Consider the following 18,012-nt stretch of genomic DNA (forward strand, 5'->3'; position numbering starts at 1 on the left):
GATGTAGGACCGTAGATATACTGACCTCAGGAGACACCCTGGAGCTTTCTTTAGAAATCCTTCCATGTTACCCCTCATGGTGGTTGAGGTACGTCCTTCAGGTGTGTCATGATCAGAGGATTCTCTGAAAAGATCTCCACTGGGAATCTAGAATTTTATTGGAAAGAGAGAAAGAAACTTAATGAACTCACCAAAGCACTTCCCAAAAAGAGGAGGCAACTTCTGGATGAAACAAATGTGGTTACCTTCACATCTGCAGAGAAAGTAAAATAAATGATTAAGGAAGTTCCTCAGTGCATTAGGTTCTCCTCCAGTCACAGGAAAAAATATAATTTGAAGAGTACACTGGAGACAAAAGTTGACTTCAGGACACTTGAAAGAGATCAAAAGTGTAACAATTTAGTGCAAGTGAAAGCTTGTGGAAGAGGCTGGGATTGGCGGTTCACTTATAGAACAGATCTAAAAAGTCAACCCAAGAATCTGACCAGTATCTAAAAGATGTAGACAAAATTTTGCAGAGTGATAAATGGTATCTGGTATTGGACCATGTGCCACTGGAGAGTGACATGTCAATAACTTGCATTGCCAGGGCCCACCTGAGCCACCCACAGCCTCAGAGCCCACAGGACAAAATAATTCTGCATACTCTTCCACGGGAGGATGCACTCATTTAAAATGTTTGCATGAGCCAATTTTCAGGGTTTTATATAGATGTACATTAGTCAAGCCATCTGACAAACAGAAGGAAAAGCATTCGTGAACAGTTTCTGAACAGAGAACACCTTAGAAATACTTGTTTTGTGTGTGTGGTACAATGGACATACTCAAGCACAGCCTGTCTTTAGTATATCTAAAATCTTGAAGCTAAAATCTTCCCTTTATGAAGTGTGGCAGTCAGTGACTTTGATGTTCTTTCTAACAGTGGTGTATGTGGACGATGTGAGAGCATTTGTGGTCTGTCTGTGCAAGAATCAAATACCACAGAGTCCCCAAAAAGACCTTATTTGGGGTTTTGTTTTGATTTTGGTTTCTTAAGTGGATAAAACAGTAAAACCTGAGTTTTCGTCTTATAGAGGCTAAGATTATTCTCACAGACAAGCTTTTACCGTCATCTCCAAAGAACACTTTCATTTAATTAGTTCACTTAAATCTTTGATTATCTCCTCTGAATTATAGGACAAGTCTGTTGGTTAGCCCAACAGGAGATTTATTTAGCAATTTCTTCTCACATGTGAAACCATGGTCATTAAGACGTTGGCCAGAATAGAACTGCTGGTGGAACACATTGTATTCATTGTCTGTATTGTGGATCGGGCAAATTAACTTCCTGGGTGTTCCCTGTAAACTATGCTCTTGTTTGAATGTTAAAGGTTTGTTCCTGAAGTTTAATTTTAAGGTAGCTGAATGTTTGAGTCATGTATATGAACTACAATAAATCCATCTTTCTACATTATAAGTTTTTAAAATACAAAAGTTTCTAGCATCTGAGAAGTGGCACCAGGCTATTTATTATTTACTATGTTGGCGGGCCCCGTGTCATTTCCCCCCTTTAAGTTGCGCCATTGACGTTTGAAAACCATGGCACAGACATTGCCGCGGGTGTGTCTGCAGAGACAAATGAACTTCTAATGTTTGAGGAAGGCAAAACATATTTCCTGGGGGTTTGTATTACTGTAGTCACACCTCTCAGGTGAAGCTGAGTGAGAGAGACCAACGCTTATGTGGCCAAATTACCTTTTATGGAATAAGGAAAATCCGAGTTAAAAGCCAAAAGGAAGCAGCTCACATTTACCTTGGGAAAAAAAAATGGGATTATGTAGAGTAAGGCTCAAACAGGATCAAAAGTAAATTGTCACCCTGTGCCAAACTAGAAGTTACCACCAGCCATCTCCTTCCTTGAGTCAGGCATTTGAGAAATACTTTAGGATTAAGTTTTCTACTTCTGTTTGCTGAGAAAGAGTAAATCATTTTCACCCAGTCCATTTTGATTTCTAAAAAGTGCTTTACTGCACTGTCTTGCTTTTGTTTCTCATGAATTTAAAGTAATGTATTCAGAGTCAGAATATTTGACTGAATAGAACAGGAAAAGGGTATTTCCCCTTAAATAAAATTACAACTGAAAATATATTTCAAAGTATTTCTTATTCATAAAACATTCTAAAAGGTCATTCGTTTTTTATAAACTAGTTTGTCTTTTACACCTTAATATACTTAAATACTAAAATACTTAAAGTACCTAGCTTTTTTATCACAAGAAATATATTTAGCTTTTAGAAACAATTTGTTAGTCAAAAAATGTTACCTTAGCCTGCGTAAAATTGCAAGTGATGTCCTGTCCCCTTCTGCTTTGTTCAGTAGTTTCCACAAGGTCAGCAGTTTAAACATTTGTTTAAGCTTATACTGAGGAATCTTTTCATGTTACAGCAGGCTTTAAATTTTTACTTTTTCAAGCAGTCCACGTGATCTTTCCTTTCAAGCAGGTGTATCTGCTCTAAATTACATTATTAGAAACAAGGTAAGCATAGCTAGGCGAAGGCACTCTTTTGCAGGAACCATAAAATTTGGTCAACCACACAAATGAAAACGTAGGCTGAACAAAGTATTCACTTTCATTTTTTAAATAAAGAATACTATCCATAGAGTTGAGAACTATATTTAATGCTCAAAGAGAAATTCAAGATGATAAAAATATTAAATAGAAGACAACATACCTCTTAAGCATCAACGCTTGACTGAAAAAAAAAAAAAAAAAAAAAAGAGGGTATAAACATGAAAACATCACTTCCTTTATTTTGGGCTCCCAAAGTCAAAAGTAAGGTTAGAACTAATATTCAGTCTGCCGCAGGTATTTACCATACTCAATGCAATAATACACTAACAATTTTTTAAACTGCAATATTGTACATCTTTTGTGTTTTACGTAATTCCCTCAGCTATTGAAAATTCCAGCCTGTTTGAAACACAACCTACACTGTTGTAAATTGTTCATAGTTCTGCTGCTTTGGAAAAGCACTGCTGTGGCATTTGTGCATTTTAGCAGACAGCACAGGGAAAAAAAATAAAAACACATGAGACCCGTAGTCAAGTTTTTGACAATGCTAAGGAACAAAAGCAGACCACAGGTGTTGAAAAAGCTATTGCATTGGTCTTGAGAGGCTGTGATCTCTTTGGGTTAGAGGCTGGCTGACCCTGCTCAGGTTCCTAGCGTATTGGTTTTCCTTTCCCTGGGAGACAAGATCCACATCACCTGCCAGACTAGGAGCATCTGACCCTTCACGGTCCTCCCTAACCTCTTCCCTAACTGTGACTGACAGAATTTTCCAGTTCACAGTAAGCTGCCCGCCTCTGATGCACAGGAGTTATGTAATCAAAATACTTCCCACCCAAGTGCTCGATAGTCCCGACAGTTAAAATCTTTTTCAGCATTTCTTAACAAGGACAACCCTTGAGGTAGCAGACTTTCCTAATAGGTGAAAACAGTTGCTGCTTGGAACATGACTTACTGAACATCTCAGGGTTTCAGTGTCAGGCAGCTCCCAACAAACTGATGTAAACTGAGGAAGGGTTCTAAAGAGGTTAGTGATACCCTGTTGGGGATTGATTTAGAAAACTCAAGGTACCATCTAGCTCTACAGTCCTGTGATTCTGCATTGGGAACAAATAGGGAAGTGAAGAGACCCAAGTGCCCCTGGAGTTAGCAATCCAGTGAGTCTCTGGGGACGAGCCATCCCACCTGGTAGTGGAGGAGCAAGACGAGCTTACGAACCTGAAGATAAACTTCAGAGAACATCAAATTAATTCCCTATCCTGGTTCTGCAACGATGACCTACACCTCTACATTTATTAGGAATGCCTAGACCCACAGATGATCACTATTTAAAAGAACAAGCCAAAAGAACTGTGAGCTCCATGGACAGAAAACACAGGGACTAAATGCATATTTTGTTTTTCTGGGTATTCCCAGGTCGAGAAGTCATAATTTTCCCTTTGGCTCACTGAGCAACACTTTATTCAAAATTACACACAACAGTTACTTGGTTTATAGAAATGGAATCAAGGTTTCTATGCACATATGGAATTTTGAGGAGATGAATATAATGCCACATTGCAAGGGACAAGAAGCCAGGAAGATAAGTAAATTCAAAATTTCAACTTACCTAAGCTACTTTTGCAACTCTGTACTCCATAGAGCAGGGTAAAATCCACAGGGCTCCAGGAAGCTGGGCAATCTAAATCAAGTTACTGAATTATTTACCTTGATATAGTCACCGCAAAGCAGTGGAAAGCTTTTGAGGTCCTTCAATGACAGAACTCAATTCAAAATGAAATACTTTTTAATAAACAGCCTTATTTCTTTATAAAATGTAGACCACTATGCTCAAATTCAGAAAAGTACTCTAAGATAAATGGCTGTGAGTTGGTTTATAGAAGTTTCATTGTTACATGAATTTTTTTTCCATTAATCCGCTTTAGAAATCACTATGATTGTAGTGTTTCTGTATTTTGGCTGAAATATACAGAAGCCATGATCAAATGATGTGCACCTTTCTCATTTGAGTTCATTTATTAACAAACATCTCCAGTGCTATGAGTCAATTACTCATTATTTAAATACACTTTGATTTTTTGAAACATTTTAAGATATCCTGGGTCTTGTGACATCATGAAAATCTTTCTCCTCAAAATTTATTTAAGTTTTCCCCTGGTTAAAACATCGGCATTGTGAGAACTACAGACTTGAGGGCGAGGGTTTAGCGCGTCTGTTGCAGCTCTTACAGAAAGACACTCTGGTCCAGGCACGGCGGGTGTGTTTTACATAAGAGTGACTGCTTGATTTCAGTTCACAGGGGATTAATATCTTTCCCTGCTCTTCATTTACATTGTTTCATATCCTGAATATTAGGGTTTGGGTTTAAACATCCTTCCATTCGTTAGCATGGCTTGCTTAATCTGAGCTTTTGAACTTCAGATGAACTTGGGCTGAGATTTCGAGTTTGTAATGAAACCTAAAACTAAGCAAGCTTCCCCTGGTTTCAGTCTAATTGTTGACGTCTTCATAACCTCAGGGCATAGGAAGACTGTGTCTGGCACATTTTAGAAATTAGTGATTTTTTTAAAGGCAAGTCTGCTCTGTGCGTAGTAGCAGCCGACGGACTGGAAATCCTCAACAGTCCTGTCTGGTGCCACTTCCCAGGCCCTAGTTTTCCTTCTGTACCTTAGTCCTCAGTTTAGCAAGTTCCTCCTCTAAACTTTTAATGTGTTCCTCCAGCGTGGCCTTGTCTTGCTGGGCCTTCTGACTGGCTTGGCTCCGTGCCTCTTCAATCTTCCTTTCATACCACTTTTCCATCTGGGTAGAGACAGCCTCAAAAAAATACTGGGTGAGCTCCAGCGCCTGGGAGGTGTCTCGGAGGTGGGGGGCGGTCTGCTCGCCGCCTGCTGCTGGGGGCAGCTGCCTACAGGTGTTGCTGGGCGCTGGCTGCTGGGTCCGGTGCCTCGTCTGCCCACTTTTCCCAGACTTCTTGGTTTGGGTGCCTCTGTCAACACAGGGCCCAGCCTGCAGATCACATTTGGTGGCCTCTTTCAAAGGGAGCAAGGCTGTCTGGACCTTGACATTCCTCAGTCGGGAGCCCGTGCAGTCGGAGGAAGACAGCTCCTGCTGGAGTCTGTGGGTCGCTGTGGAGCTGAGGGCCTTCTCCTTGGGCCTGACCACCGGAGGGGAACTGTCCGAAGCTGCCACTGGACCTGCAGTCACCACCGACTGATCCACACCTGGTTTTGGAAGGAAAACAAAACTCAGAGTGATTGAATGCATGTCCGTCCAGCCACGTGGGTCGGCGTTTGTGTCCTGGGAATCCTGTAACCCGCCAGCCTCTTCAATCATCACCCACCATGTACACCTTCTCCTGTCCCCCCCACTCCACTTCACCCCTCATGATCATTTTGTTTCATCGGGGCTTTCATGGATACTGTGTTAGACACACTGGTGGCATCTATGCCAAAAACAACACTGGCCTCTCCTTTAGCCTGTCTCAATCTACACTAGAAGGCTCTGGGTATCATTTCCTGATTGCTAAGGATGACACATCTCACCACATGTCCCAAAAGAGAACTGGGTGCTTATTGATAAGAATGAACACCCCCATTCTCTAACTTCTGGGCCTTTTCCACACCATCGCCCCAGTTATTAGTCCGTTGACCAAAGCTCTCATTTGGAGAGGTGGTCCTATTCCTTGTACCCAGAGCTCCACGGCAAGTTCTGTAACTAGTCCTAGCATGAAAAATTTGCCCAGGATTTCTCCCACTGTTACGGGTACAAGGAAGATAAAACCACAGATGTGGAGATGGTCTATGGGAATGTGAAACACTTGACGTATCAAAATTCCCCCATGGAGGTCTAATTACTAAGCCTGTGATGTCTTCAAAGGACCATCACTGAGCATAACCACTGCAGCTACTGCAAAGATGCTCTGCGCAAAGCTGCTCTTATCTAGCCCCTGGGGCAGCTTCGGTATATGAACTTCTATTTAATGAGGGTGTACTGGGTTGTCCAAAGGTAGAAGGCTGATCGAGAAGAAAGGGAAAGCAGTACAAGGGCTAGGGTGGGTTCTCTGCTGAGGAGACAATCTCCTCACCCCATCTTAAGGGTCCACTCTTTCACCATCAGTATTGCACTACTGTCAACCATCAACAATTCTTTTTTTCTTTCACTTAAATATTTTTGAACACTTAAATAGCAGTGTTGTATTACTGTACAGGAACTGCATATACCATAGTGAGCAAAACACGGTCCTTGCCCCCACAGAGTTCACGTCCAATCCAGCATCTTCTGTAGCCCTACCACATGGGCTGCCTTTGTGCAGGAGAGAACGCAACCCAGGGGGGTATCACCACCTTTGGATGGAGGGGCTCTCTCTGCAAGTCAGTTACCTGTGGAGGACTCATAAGTGGAAGGTGTGGATTTAGTCCTGGACACCCTAGAATCTCCAGAAAGCTTCATCTCCAGATTCTGAATCTTTAACATGCACCAGGTTTTTAATTCATCCACCAAGGACATCTGAAAAAAAAACCCCACAAGTTAGTACACAAAATAATCGGGAGAATTTGATACATGATATATGAATTAAAGCATCAAGAGTAGGCTTTTCAATTATTATCCTGACAAGCCCCGAAGTTGTGGGTTACCCACATCCCACTGGCCACACAGCACTCTCTGTTGACCCTCTGAAGCCCAGGACTCCCCCAGTGCCCAAGCTGAGTACTGACGATGATCTTTATTAAGTGACCCAGAGGCACCTTAAACACAAACACTCAAGGCTTCCCAAGTCTTCCAAACCAAGCTGATGGAAGCAAGAACTCACATACTCACAAGTGCTCATTTCATGTCTGCTGTCCTGGGGCGACCCAAACTCTCTAAGGGTAAGAATCAAGCCTTGTGCAACAAAGAGTCACGGCCCAACAGAGCCACGATGCAGAACTGATTCAGGGCAGAGCTGACCTCTCCCCTGGAACACTCTATAGACTGTTCGGCCTCTGCCTGTTGCAGGCATATTCAGCCACAAACATGAGCTGAACCCTGGGTTCTTTTCTATTAACTACATTTCAGGTTAGAAAAATGGCATGCTCTGCAATGTGAACGCTCTTAGAGGGCCTCGACCTGGGAGCTTTCAATGTTGGGTCCGAGTCCCTTAACGCAGGAGAGACGGGTGGTAAATCACAAGATCAAGACAGACAGATCCTGGTCTTCACCTGCCGTTTCTCTCCCTCGTGCTTTTCCGTGTCCGAGTGCTGTTGCAGGCGGTTCAGGCACTCTGTCCTCTCTGCTGAGAGTCGCTCAACCATCAGCTTGTCCAGGACACGCATCTAGGATTCAATGGGCAAAGAGAGCATGACCAAGATGACCTGGGGATGGGCCCTGGGGTACCAGGCAGGGGCCGGGCAGAGGCCAGCAGACCTCAGCTCCTTGCCCTTCCCTCTTCTTGTGACATTCATGGAACTCAAGCTTTTCAGAATTCCTGAGCCTGTTTCTGTTAATGCTACTTTCTTTTTCTCCTTTAAAAGTCTTAAGGGGTTTAAAAGACCATAAATAAAGCACAGTAAATATACAACTCAAGCCAATACAGTCCTTGTAGGTAAAAGAATTTTTATAGGTCTTAGAACATTATCTCCAAGACTTATTTCAAGAAGTATGGAGCTATCCCACCTCCTCTTTTAAAAAAATTGGTTTTTTTAAATGTTAGTGGCTGCCAAGAGGACATGGAAGAAGCTGAATATTCTGGGCTTTTATCCCAGAATAAAAGAGAACAAATCCTCTTGGCCCTTCACTGAAAGTAGTCAAAGCCCAGGAAGAAGGGTGTGGAAGGAGTTCAAAGGGATTGCTTCAGGGGGCAAATGACTGTCACCTTTCAATCACATGCCCACCCCCACCCAGACATCTCCTGTAGGGCTCCAACACCCGGAGGGGCCAGACTTCAAAGGCTTGGACAAGGTCCAAAGAAGAGAAAGGAGCTGGTGTTAGTGGGAGCCACCCACTGAGGGCTCACCGCCGAGTTCCCCTCCCGTCAGGGACATACCTGATTTTCCACACCCAAATGTTCAAAAATAAAAAAGCTGCATCAGTTCTGGAGATGCAGCAAGCGCCTTCTGTTTGCCCTCTTTAGCCCTCACGTCTTCCTGTGAACTGCTTTCCTCCTGTTTTCGACGACTGGCCTGCTCCCCTCCACCTCCTATCCCCTGCCCAGCCAGATGGCTCAGCCCGGAGCACCCATGCTGATCCGTGGGCGTGTTCCCGGGGCAGGGCTGACTGGCCCAGGCACGCGCACCTGACTCACACTGGGCCCGGAGTCCTTTCCCTGAGACTGGGAATTTGGACTAAGAATCTATGACTGAATCTGTCACCTTCCTTGAACCAGAGTGTAGGTCCTTGAGACCTCTCACCATTCACCTAACACATTCCTCTCTGGGCTTGGGGTACCTGAAGTGGGGTTTTATTCACAAAACAGTCATAACTAATGAATTATGGTTTAAGAAGAGATTTTTTAAGTGGGCTTTCTATGAAGTGCAAATAACAAATAAACCTTAATGTTAAATTTCACTAGTCAACAAGGAAATAAAAATTAAACAAATGTCCTTAATCAGTTTGGCAAAACCTTTTTTTAAAAAAAATGTTAACATTAATGATGGCAAAGGTTTGAGACAGAAACTCGATACTGCTGATAGGATATAAACGGGCACAACCTTTCCATTAAGTAGTTTGCCAATATTTATCAAGAGCCTTAAACATAGTCTTAACTTTGGACCCAATTATCCTAATTCTGAGCAAATAACCTGGAAAGCAATCAAAAGTTTATGCTTATAAACGTTCAGTCATTATTTATTAGAGTGAAAAAGTGTAAGCAAATTTAGTGTCTAACAAAAGGAATGGTTAAATGAACGACGTTGTATTAACATGCTGGAATATTAGGAAGCCAAGGACATGGGAAAATGCTCATGATATAAAATTAAGTGAAAAAAGCAGGAAGCAAAATTATGGGTATACCCCCTCACACAGAAATAGCACACTGCCATTAAACAGCACACGGCAGCTGCACACGCCTAAGGTATATTACTAAATTAAAAAGTCAGCTGCAGAAGAAGCACAGTAGAGTTCCACTTTTGTTTAAAAGTGGTAATTAGTAAGGTTATATCTGAAAAAGAGAAAAACCTATGGGAAAATACACAGTAATGGAAGGGATCTCTAGGGAGTGTCATTACGATAATAGTTCTGTATATGGAATGTTTTTCCCAATGAATATTTTATTATTATGTAAGCTTTTTACTGTTTAGGGTTTTATTTGTATTTAAGAACCTACATCTATTGCACATTTCTTTTCAACGACAAAGGGCAAACATACTTTTACAATGGAGAGACACGGTGGCTCCACACCATTAATGGGACATACTGACATCTGTGTCTTCTGATGGGACGTAATTTGAAGTTTACACAATTAACTATGAAATATTCTTGCCAGATGTATTTAACCTGAACCTAAATAAGCATCTAGACCAATAGTTCTCAACTTTGAGGTTTTACTAGCATCACCTGGAGGTCTTGTTAAAACAGTTTGCTAGACCTCACCCCCTAGAATTTCAATCACAATTAAATTCAGTGGATTTGGAATAAGGCCCAAGAATTTGCATTTTCCAAGTCCCCAGATGACACAGATGCCACTGATGTGGGGACGACACTGAGAATTACTGCTCTAGAGATAGCTGTCAGTTTATAGAAACACAAGGATAGAGGAATAAGTTCAATAACATTAGGAAGAAACTATCAGACAAATCCAGAATATGAAACATCCTATAAAACACCCAGCCTGGACTCTTTAACAAGTTAATAAGATGGGAGAAAACAAACGCTGCAAGAAAAAACCAGGGACCACTCTAGACTAAAAGAGACCACAGAGACGTAACACAAAATACAACATAAAAGCACAAAAATTCGCTGGATCTTTGGCTGGGATTAAAAACAAAAACCAGCTATAAAAAAACATTATGGGAGAATTGAAAAAATCTGAATTTGAACTGGATATTATGCAATTAGTGTTAATTTTCCCAGATATGAAAACCATATTGTGTTATGAAGGACCAAGTCCTCAGTCTTAGTCGATGACTCTGGAGTACTTAGAGGTGAGGTGTCAGGCCCATCTACAGCTAAAACTCAAACAGTTCAGCAAGAGAAAGAATGTGGGACACAGAGCAAATGTGGCAACATAGTAACAAGTGGTTGAATCTAGGTAGAGGGTATAGAAGCTTCCTTAAGCTAGTATTTCAACTTTTCTATATGTTTGACAATTTTCAAAATAAAGTTAGAAAAAAAAACTATAGACATGATTATACTACTTTACTGTACAGTGGGAAAGGGGGATTGAGTGAACAGATGTATCAAGTGACTGGAAAAAAATAAACACCAATATTAATTGTGCTTTTTCATCATAGTGGGCTTATAGGTGATTTATTTTCCTTCCTAGTTTTCATATTTTAAAAAATGCTCTATAATGGGTATATATTATTTTTCTAATCTGAGGCAAATTAAACATGTTCAAAAAATTTAAGTAAATGGGAATGGATAAAGAAGATGTGGTAATATATACACAATGGAATACTACTCAGCCATAAAAAAGAATGAAATAATGCCATTTGCGGCAACATGAATGGACCTAGAGATTATCATACTAAGTGAAGTCAGTCAGAGAGAGAATGACCAGTATCATATGATATCACTTATATGGGAAATCTAAACTATGACACAAATGAACTGATTTACAAAACAAACATATGGTTACCAAAGGGGAAAGGCATAGGGAGGGATAAATTAGGAATCTGGGATTAGCAGATACACATCACTATATATAAAATAAACAAGATCCTACTGTATAGCACAGGGAACTATATTCAATATCCTGTAACAGACCATAATGGAAAAGAACATGAAAAAGAATGTCTATATTTATATAAAAAACTGAATCACTTTGACCATGAGCTTGCCTCTCCTCATGACTACAACGAAACAACTGAATGCTAAATAACCATTGAAAAAAGACTGGAACCTAGCAAAAAAGATCTTTTGCAACTAGAAACAGAAAGAGGGAACCACAGCAGGACGGTGGGAGGGGCATGCTTGCAATATAATTGAGCCCCATACTCCTCGGGTGGGCGACCCACAAGCTGAAGATTTGTTGGGTCACAGAGACCCTCCCACAGGAGTGGGAGCTCTAAGCCCCATGTCAGTCTCCCCAGTTTGGGTTCTGGCATTGGGAAGAGGAGACCCCAGGACATCTGGTTTTGAAGGCTAGGGGGGCTTGGCCCTGGGAGAAACAGAGACTCCATTCTTTTGGGAAGCATACACGGAAACTCACATGCACCAGGTCCAAGGGCAGAGGCTGTGATTTCATAGGAACCTAGGCCAGACCTGCCTGCTGGATTTGGAGGGTCTCCTAGGGACATGGGGGACGGTTGTGGCTCACTCAGGGGACATAAAAGCTGGTGGCAGACATTGGAAATGTTCATCTACATGAGCTTCCTGGAGGCTGACATCTTGATTGGATCATCAGCAACAAGACCTAGCCCCACCCAACAGCCTGTACGGAAGCCTCAGGCCAAACAACATACTGAGTGGGAACACAGTCCCACCCATCAGCAGACTTCCTGAGCCACAAAGGCCTCTAGACAAAGCCCTACCCACCAGAGGTCCGGGACCAAGCTTCACCCAGCAGTGGGCAGGCACTGGCTCCTCCTGCCAGGAAACCTGCATAAGTCTCTAGCCCAGCCTCATCCACCAGGAGCAGATACTAGAAATAAGAAAATAGTAATTCCAAAGCCTGTGGAAGGAATCCACACATAGATAGATAGATGATATGAGGTGGCAAAGGAATATCTCCCAGGCCAAGGTACAAGATGAAATCCCAGAAGAGATAAGTGATGAGGAGATGGGCAATATATCTGAGAAAGAGTTTAAAGTAATGATGGCCAATATGTTCAGAGAACTCAAGAGGAGTACAGATGCACAGAGCAAACTTTTTAAGCAAAGAGTTGGAAAATATAAAGAATACCCAGAGTTGAAGAATAAAATCACTGAAATGAAAAAATACACTCGAAGGAACCAAGAATAGACTAAATGAGGCAGATGAATGGATCAGTGAGCTAGAAGACAGATAGCGGAAATTACTTCAGAACAGAAAAAAGAAAAGAATGAAAAGAAATGAGGATAGTTTAAGAGAACTCCAGGACAATATGAAGCGCACTAATATTTGCATTACAGAGGTCCCAGCAAGAGAAGAAAGGACCTGAGAACATTTTTGGAGAGATAATCACTGAGAACTTCCCCAACTTGGGAAAGCAAACAGTCACCCAAGTCCAGGAAGCACAGAGAGTACCACACATGATCGACCCAAAGAGGAAGACACCAAGGCACGCAGTCATCAAATTGACAACAATTAAGGATAAGGAGAAAATATTAAAATTAGCAAGAGAAAAGCAACAAATAACATACAAGGGAACTCACATAAGGTTATCAGCTGATTTTTCAGCAGAAACTCTACAGGCCAGAAGGGAGTCACAAGATATATTTAAAGCGATGAAAGAGGGAAACTTACAACCAAGAATACTCCATCCAGCAAGGCCCTGACTTGAAGAAATCAAAAGCTTCACAGATAAACAGAAGCTAAAAGATTTCAGCACCACCAAATCAGCTTTACAACAAGTGTTAAAGGACCTTCTCTAGTCATCAAACCATAAAAAAAGAGAACAAAAAGAAGAGAGGAAAAAAAAGATTGCTTTGACTATTCGGCGTCTTCCGTGGTTCCTTATAAATTTTGGAACTTTGTTCTAGTTCTGTGAGGAATGTCACAAGTATTTTGATGGGGGTTGCATTGGATCTGTGGATTGCCTTTGATCATGTTGATTCTTCCTGTCCAAGAGCACAAGAAATCTTTCCATTTCTTTGTGTCATTTCAGTTTTCAGATTATAGGTAACCTCCTTGGTTAAGTGCATTTCTAGCTATTTTGTTGTTTTTGATGTAACAGAAACGTCTCTGCCAGTTATAAAATTCTGGTTTTTGAAGTGAGAAAAAAAAAGGTGAATGAAGGGCCACAAATGTCAAAATATCCTTCTTTCTTATGGGTGAGTTGTATTCCATTACATATATATATACACACACACACATATATGCACGCTGCATCTTCATTATCTATTCAACTATTGATGTGCACTTAGGATGCTTCCATATCTTGGCCATTATAAATGATGTTGCTGTTAATAGCAGGGTGTATGTATCTTTTTTAATTAATTCTTATTTTGTGGTTGGCTTTATTCCTTTGATAACTATGTTAGTTTAAAAAGCTAAAGCTCTAAATGTTCTTAGAAACAGTGAACAGTACATACATGTAAGTTAGAAAATATATGTGCAGGGAAAAATGAAAGACATGGAAGAAACTTGAAAGACATTACTAAATGAAAGAAGCCAGTCTGAAAAGGCTACAAACTGTATGATTCCAACCAAATGACATTTTGGAAAAGGCACAGCTACAGAAACAATAAAAAGATCGTGGTTTCCAGGGGTTTGGGGAGAGGGAGAGAGAAAGGAATGAACAGATGGAGGACAAGGGATTTCTAGGGCAATGAAATTATTCTGTATGATACTATAGTGGTGGCTACATGTCATTAAGCATTTGTCAAAACCCATAGAATGTACAACATCAGGAGTGAACCCTAATGTAAACTATGGACTTTGGTTGATAATAATGTGCCCATGTTGGTTCATCGACTGTACCAAATATGCCACACTGATGAGGGATGTTGAGGGGAGGGGAGTATATATGTGTGGGTGGGGAGGACTATGTGCGAACTATTTTCTGCTCAATTCTATTGTGAACTTGAAACTGCTCTAAAAGAGCAGTTTAAAAGTCTATTAAAAAATAAATATAAATATTAAAATTTTTTAAAAAACTGAATCACTTTGCTGTATACCAGAAACTAACATAACTTTGTAAATCAACTATACTTCAATAAAAAAAAATTTTAATGCAAAAAAAAAGTTTAAGTAAATGGGCTTTAAAGAAATCACAAGCCGGCCTCTTCCCGACAGCCCGCCCCGCATGCTCAGAGCAGTTTGCAGAACAGAAAGGTGCGCTGCACTCCCGGGTTTCGTTTTCTACTAGAACACCCCACAGTTAGGAGGACGGCAGCTGCTTACTTGGTGCTGGGTCTTAGTCTCCATATGCCCCAGCTTTGTGTTCATCTTGTCCTGCACCGATACCAGCTCTGCTTTGATCTCCTCCACTGTTGCCTCCAGCTGATTCTCCAGCTTGTTGATGAGGGGTTCACATCGACAACCATTTATCGGTGCCTGAGAGGGAAGCCAAAAACAAAATCAAACCAACTGCTTCGTTCCTTCCACAAGCATGTGTCCAGTGCCCACTGTGTGCCAGTCAGTGTAGCGGGGGAACACATACGACGGAGGATCCCTGTCCCTGTTCTAACTTTACTGTCTGACAAGTCAAGCTTCGGGTCCAGCAGGCGCTAAGAAGATGCAGAGAGAGTAACATCTAGTTCCAATCTTCAAACTGCTATAATCCATTCCCCCGCCTTGGGATTATCTAGTCAGATGAGGATGGTGCAGAAAACTACCCCGCTGCTCGCCAACAGAGTGTATTTGCACTGTTTAGGTGAGGAGGGCCAGCTGGCTTATCTTCAAAGCTCATGCGTTCTTCAGTCACTGCCTCGAGTGGACATCAGCCCCCAGCAACAGTGTTACACAGGTGCCTCGCTTATGGCCCATGGTCCTGTCCTGACAGGGCCCAGCAGGTACCTGCATCACTTTCCCGTCCTTGCCCCGGTACAGCGTGTAGAGCTGGTACGCTCTGAACTCGTGGGGAGGGGGCGGGGGCGAACATCGATGCCTGGGCCTCTTTTTAGGGTGACCATGAGTGTGCAAGTTCTTCTGCTGTCCGGGCTGTTGGTCTGCTGGTGGGGTGGGGTCAGAAAATGCTGACACCTGCAGGAGAGGAGGAGACAACCGCCCTGAGCGCTGTGGCATCTGCAAGCCTGACACCTAGCCCACTGCTCCCATCTCGCCCGCTTCTGGGGCAAAGAACCCCGCCTTGCTAGTCTCACAGCATCCTACTCCAGATACCACATGTTAAAAACGATGTATTGGGGGTGGGTATAGCTCAGTGGTAGAGTGTGTGCTTAGCAAGCACAAGGTCCTAGGTTCAATCCCCAGTACCTCCATGGAAAAAAAAAAAAGAAATTTAATTTAAAAATACATAAATAAACCTAATATCTGCCCCCCCAACAAAAACAAACAAAAAAAGGATGTATCGGCATGCTAACCTGGTGTCTGCAGCCAGCCAGGTCTAATGTCTGTGCTCTGGCTCCAAACCAGCAAGCCAGCCAGTGAAGTGGCTTTTCAGTGTCGGGCATGATGCTATCACAGGGCCCTCCGCCAGCCCGCCTCCCAGCCCTCTCAGCTGCTCTCACGTGCCTCCTGACCTTGGGCCTGGACTTTCTCTGCCGGCTGTCCTTTGCTGTGGGCTCCGGGGAAGCAGACAGGAGATCTTCTCTGGCCTCTTCTTTTCTGGGTGCGGCCTGTTCACTGCTGTGAGTGTCTCCTGCTGAGATGCTTCCCTACAGAGCAGAAAGAAGCCCAGAAACCTGTTCTACTTGAACCCCTCAGCCTTTTTCAATAATGGCATAAAATTTCCAAGACTCCATCCACTAAAAGGACCCATGGGAATCCTCGCCAATGACAAATTTCAGACAGAGGGAGCACTGCTTGGTGGTCTTAACTGAACATGTGTGCTTCTGCTGGGGAGTTGAATATTTGGCTTTTACTTTATTAGATGCCCAACTAGATACAGCCTTGGGTCTAATTCTATGTTCTAGAACTTCAGGAACCCACACACAAAGTACCTCAGCATTAGAGATTTTTGTTTTTTTGCATTTCAACCAAAAAGCAACCCCATTCTTTGAACTTGGACCGTCACAATTCAAAGAGAAGAGTAAAAACCCTCTGAAATGGGGGGATGGTCCTTGTGAGAACTTTTACAAATTAATATGTGCAATTCACACATAAGAACTTAATCAGTTACAAAGCCTTAACCCTGGAAATTGATAAGATTTTCAGATGGACAGAAAAACAAGTACTTGGTATAAAATTTTATGTGCCAAAATTTGTCTATATCCTAGTCTTCTTCCTCCTGGGAGACCTAAAAGGCATGGTTCATTCCCTGGCTGCCGTATACAGTTGGGCAAGCTGTTCACTGCACAAAGGCACCTAGCCAAAGGTGTGATGGGGGCAGAAGGAGTGGAAATCCAGCTCGGGCTCTGTTCACCATATGTGCCCTGTACTGGGCCACTCTGGCATCTTTTTCTAATTTGTACAAAGGAGGCATGTGGGCCAGCACAGCCTCGGTTTACTCCCTAAGAGGCAAGAGAGGCAGAGAGCTATGCTAATGGTCCTCAAACTTCAGTCCACATTGATATCACCTGGAGGGCTCATTCAAACACAGATTGCTGGGCCCCACCCTAGAGTTTCTAATCCAGTGAGTGGGTCTTGGGTGAGGCCCCCAAATCTGCATTTCTAACAAGGTTCTGGATGATACAGTGGATATTACATTTTGAAAACCACTGTTCTACACAATGAAAGGTGTGTTGTCAGGGAGGCAGAGCCAGTAAATACAGCCAGACAAGGGTGCTGGTGGCACACACACACAGCCTGAAATCGTGAACAAGAGGCCAGAAGGAAAGCTGAACAAGATTTGAAGGACCCAGTGGAAAGAAGAGACAGAGGGCGTGGCAGCCACCAGACAGGCCCAGAGGAGGCAGGGAGACAGTGTCCCCCCTGTAAGCGGGCGGGCTACCCCCACCTTGCTTTGTGCCACCTCATCTCTTGGCACAGACTGAGCTCTCCTCTCTTCCTTGAGCCTCTCTCTCTTTTTCCTCAAGCTTCGCCCACGACTGAAGCGCAAGACCTGAAGGAGGCAAGAGGCATCGTTACAAACCACGGGCATGCACAGCGTCAGCATGAGGATGCTCCTCGGACCTAACAGAGCCTCCAGCCTAGTGGGAGAGACCAAGCGATCACATCAGACAAGCGCCTCGAGACCACCTGCTATGCCTCCCACGTCTTGTGCTGGGCACTTAGAGACCCAGAGACAGGTAGGACATCGTTCCTGACCGTGAGGAGCTCAATGCTAACAGACATTTATGCGCTGGGCCAGGGCAGCCATGCAGGTGTGAGCAGGCTGTGCACTGCTCAACTCCAGGGAGCACCACTCACATAGACTAGGATGTGAACGGTGCCCCCTGGAGTTGCTGTGGCGGGCAGCCCCATGCCAGGCAGTCTCACTATCCTGGGACACTTGTCCCAATCTAGCCCATCAGACTCTCCCTTGGCCAAATCATATCCAAGTCATATTCAATGTAATTCCAACGTAATCAAGTTACATCTGTGAGCCAGGATACCAGCCACAGGG

The 18,012-nt window shown here is 43.0% G+C and overlaps 1 protein-coding gene across 13 annotated transcripts in view; it reads right to left on the reverse strand.

Moving 5' to 3' along the window:
- ANKRD6 (ankyrin repeat domain 6) overlaps positions 1-18,012 on the reverse strand; it is a 208,980-nt gene that overhangs the window by 34,216 nt on the left and 156,752 nt on the right. For 7 of the 13 annotated variants that reach the window (XM_074368623.1, XM_074368628.1, XM_074368631.1 and 4 more), the window contains 12 exons: positions 17,404-17,508; positions 16,028-16,162; positions 15,345-15,530; positions 14,730-14,882; positions 7,747-7,860; positions 6,928-7,054; positions 4,158-5,769; positions 2,712-2,732; positions 2,303-2,491; positions 1,735-1,792; positions 246-372; positions 26-147 (listed from right to left, as the gene is read on the reverse strand). In XM_074368623.1, the coding sequence (XP_074224724.1) occupies positions 5,198-5,769; positions 6,928-7,054; positions 7,747-7,860; positions 14,730-14,882; positions 15,345-15,530; positions 16,028-16,162; positions 17,404-17,508 (1,392 nt within the window). In that variant the 3' untranslated portion in view covers positions 26-147; positions 246-372; positions 1,735-1,792; ... (1 more) ...; positions 2,712-2,732; positions 4,158-5,197. Of the gene's footprint in view, positions 1-25; positions 148-245; positions 373-1,734; positions 1,793-2,302; positions 2,492-2,711; positions 2,733-2,766; positions 5,770-6,927; positions 7,055-7,746; positions 7,861-14,729; positions 14,883-15,344; positions 15,531-16,027; positions 16,163-17,403; positions 17,509-18,012 lie in introns of those variants that run through there. The other 6 variants (XM_074368629.1, XM_045512147.2, XM_074368625.1 and 3 more) reach the window with 5 other exon arrangements.

This window comes from Camelus bactrianus, chromosome 8 (genome assembly GCF_048773025.1).
Source record: "Camelus bactrianus isolate YW-2024 breed Bactrian camel chromosome 8, ASM4877302v1, whole genome shotgun sequence".
Classification (NCBI taxonomy): Eukaryota; Metazoa; Chordata; class Mammalia; order Artiodactyla; family Camelidae; genus Camelus; species Camelus bactrianus.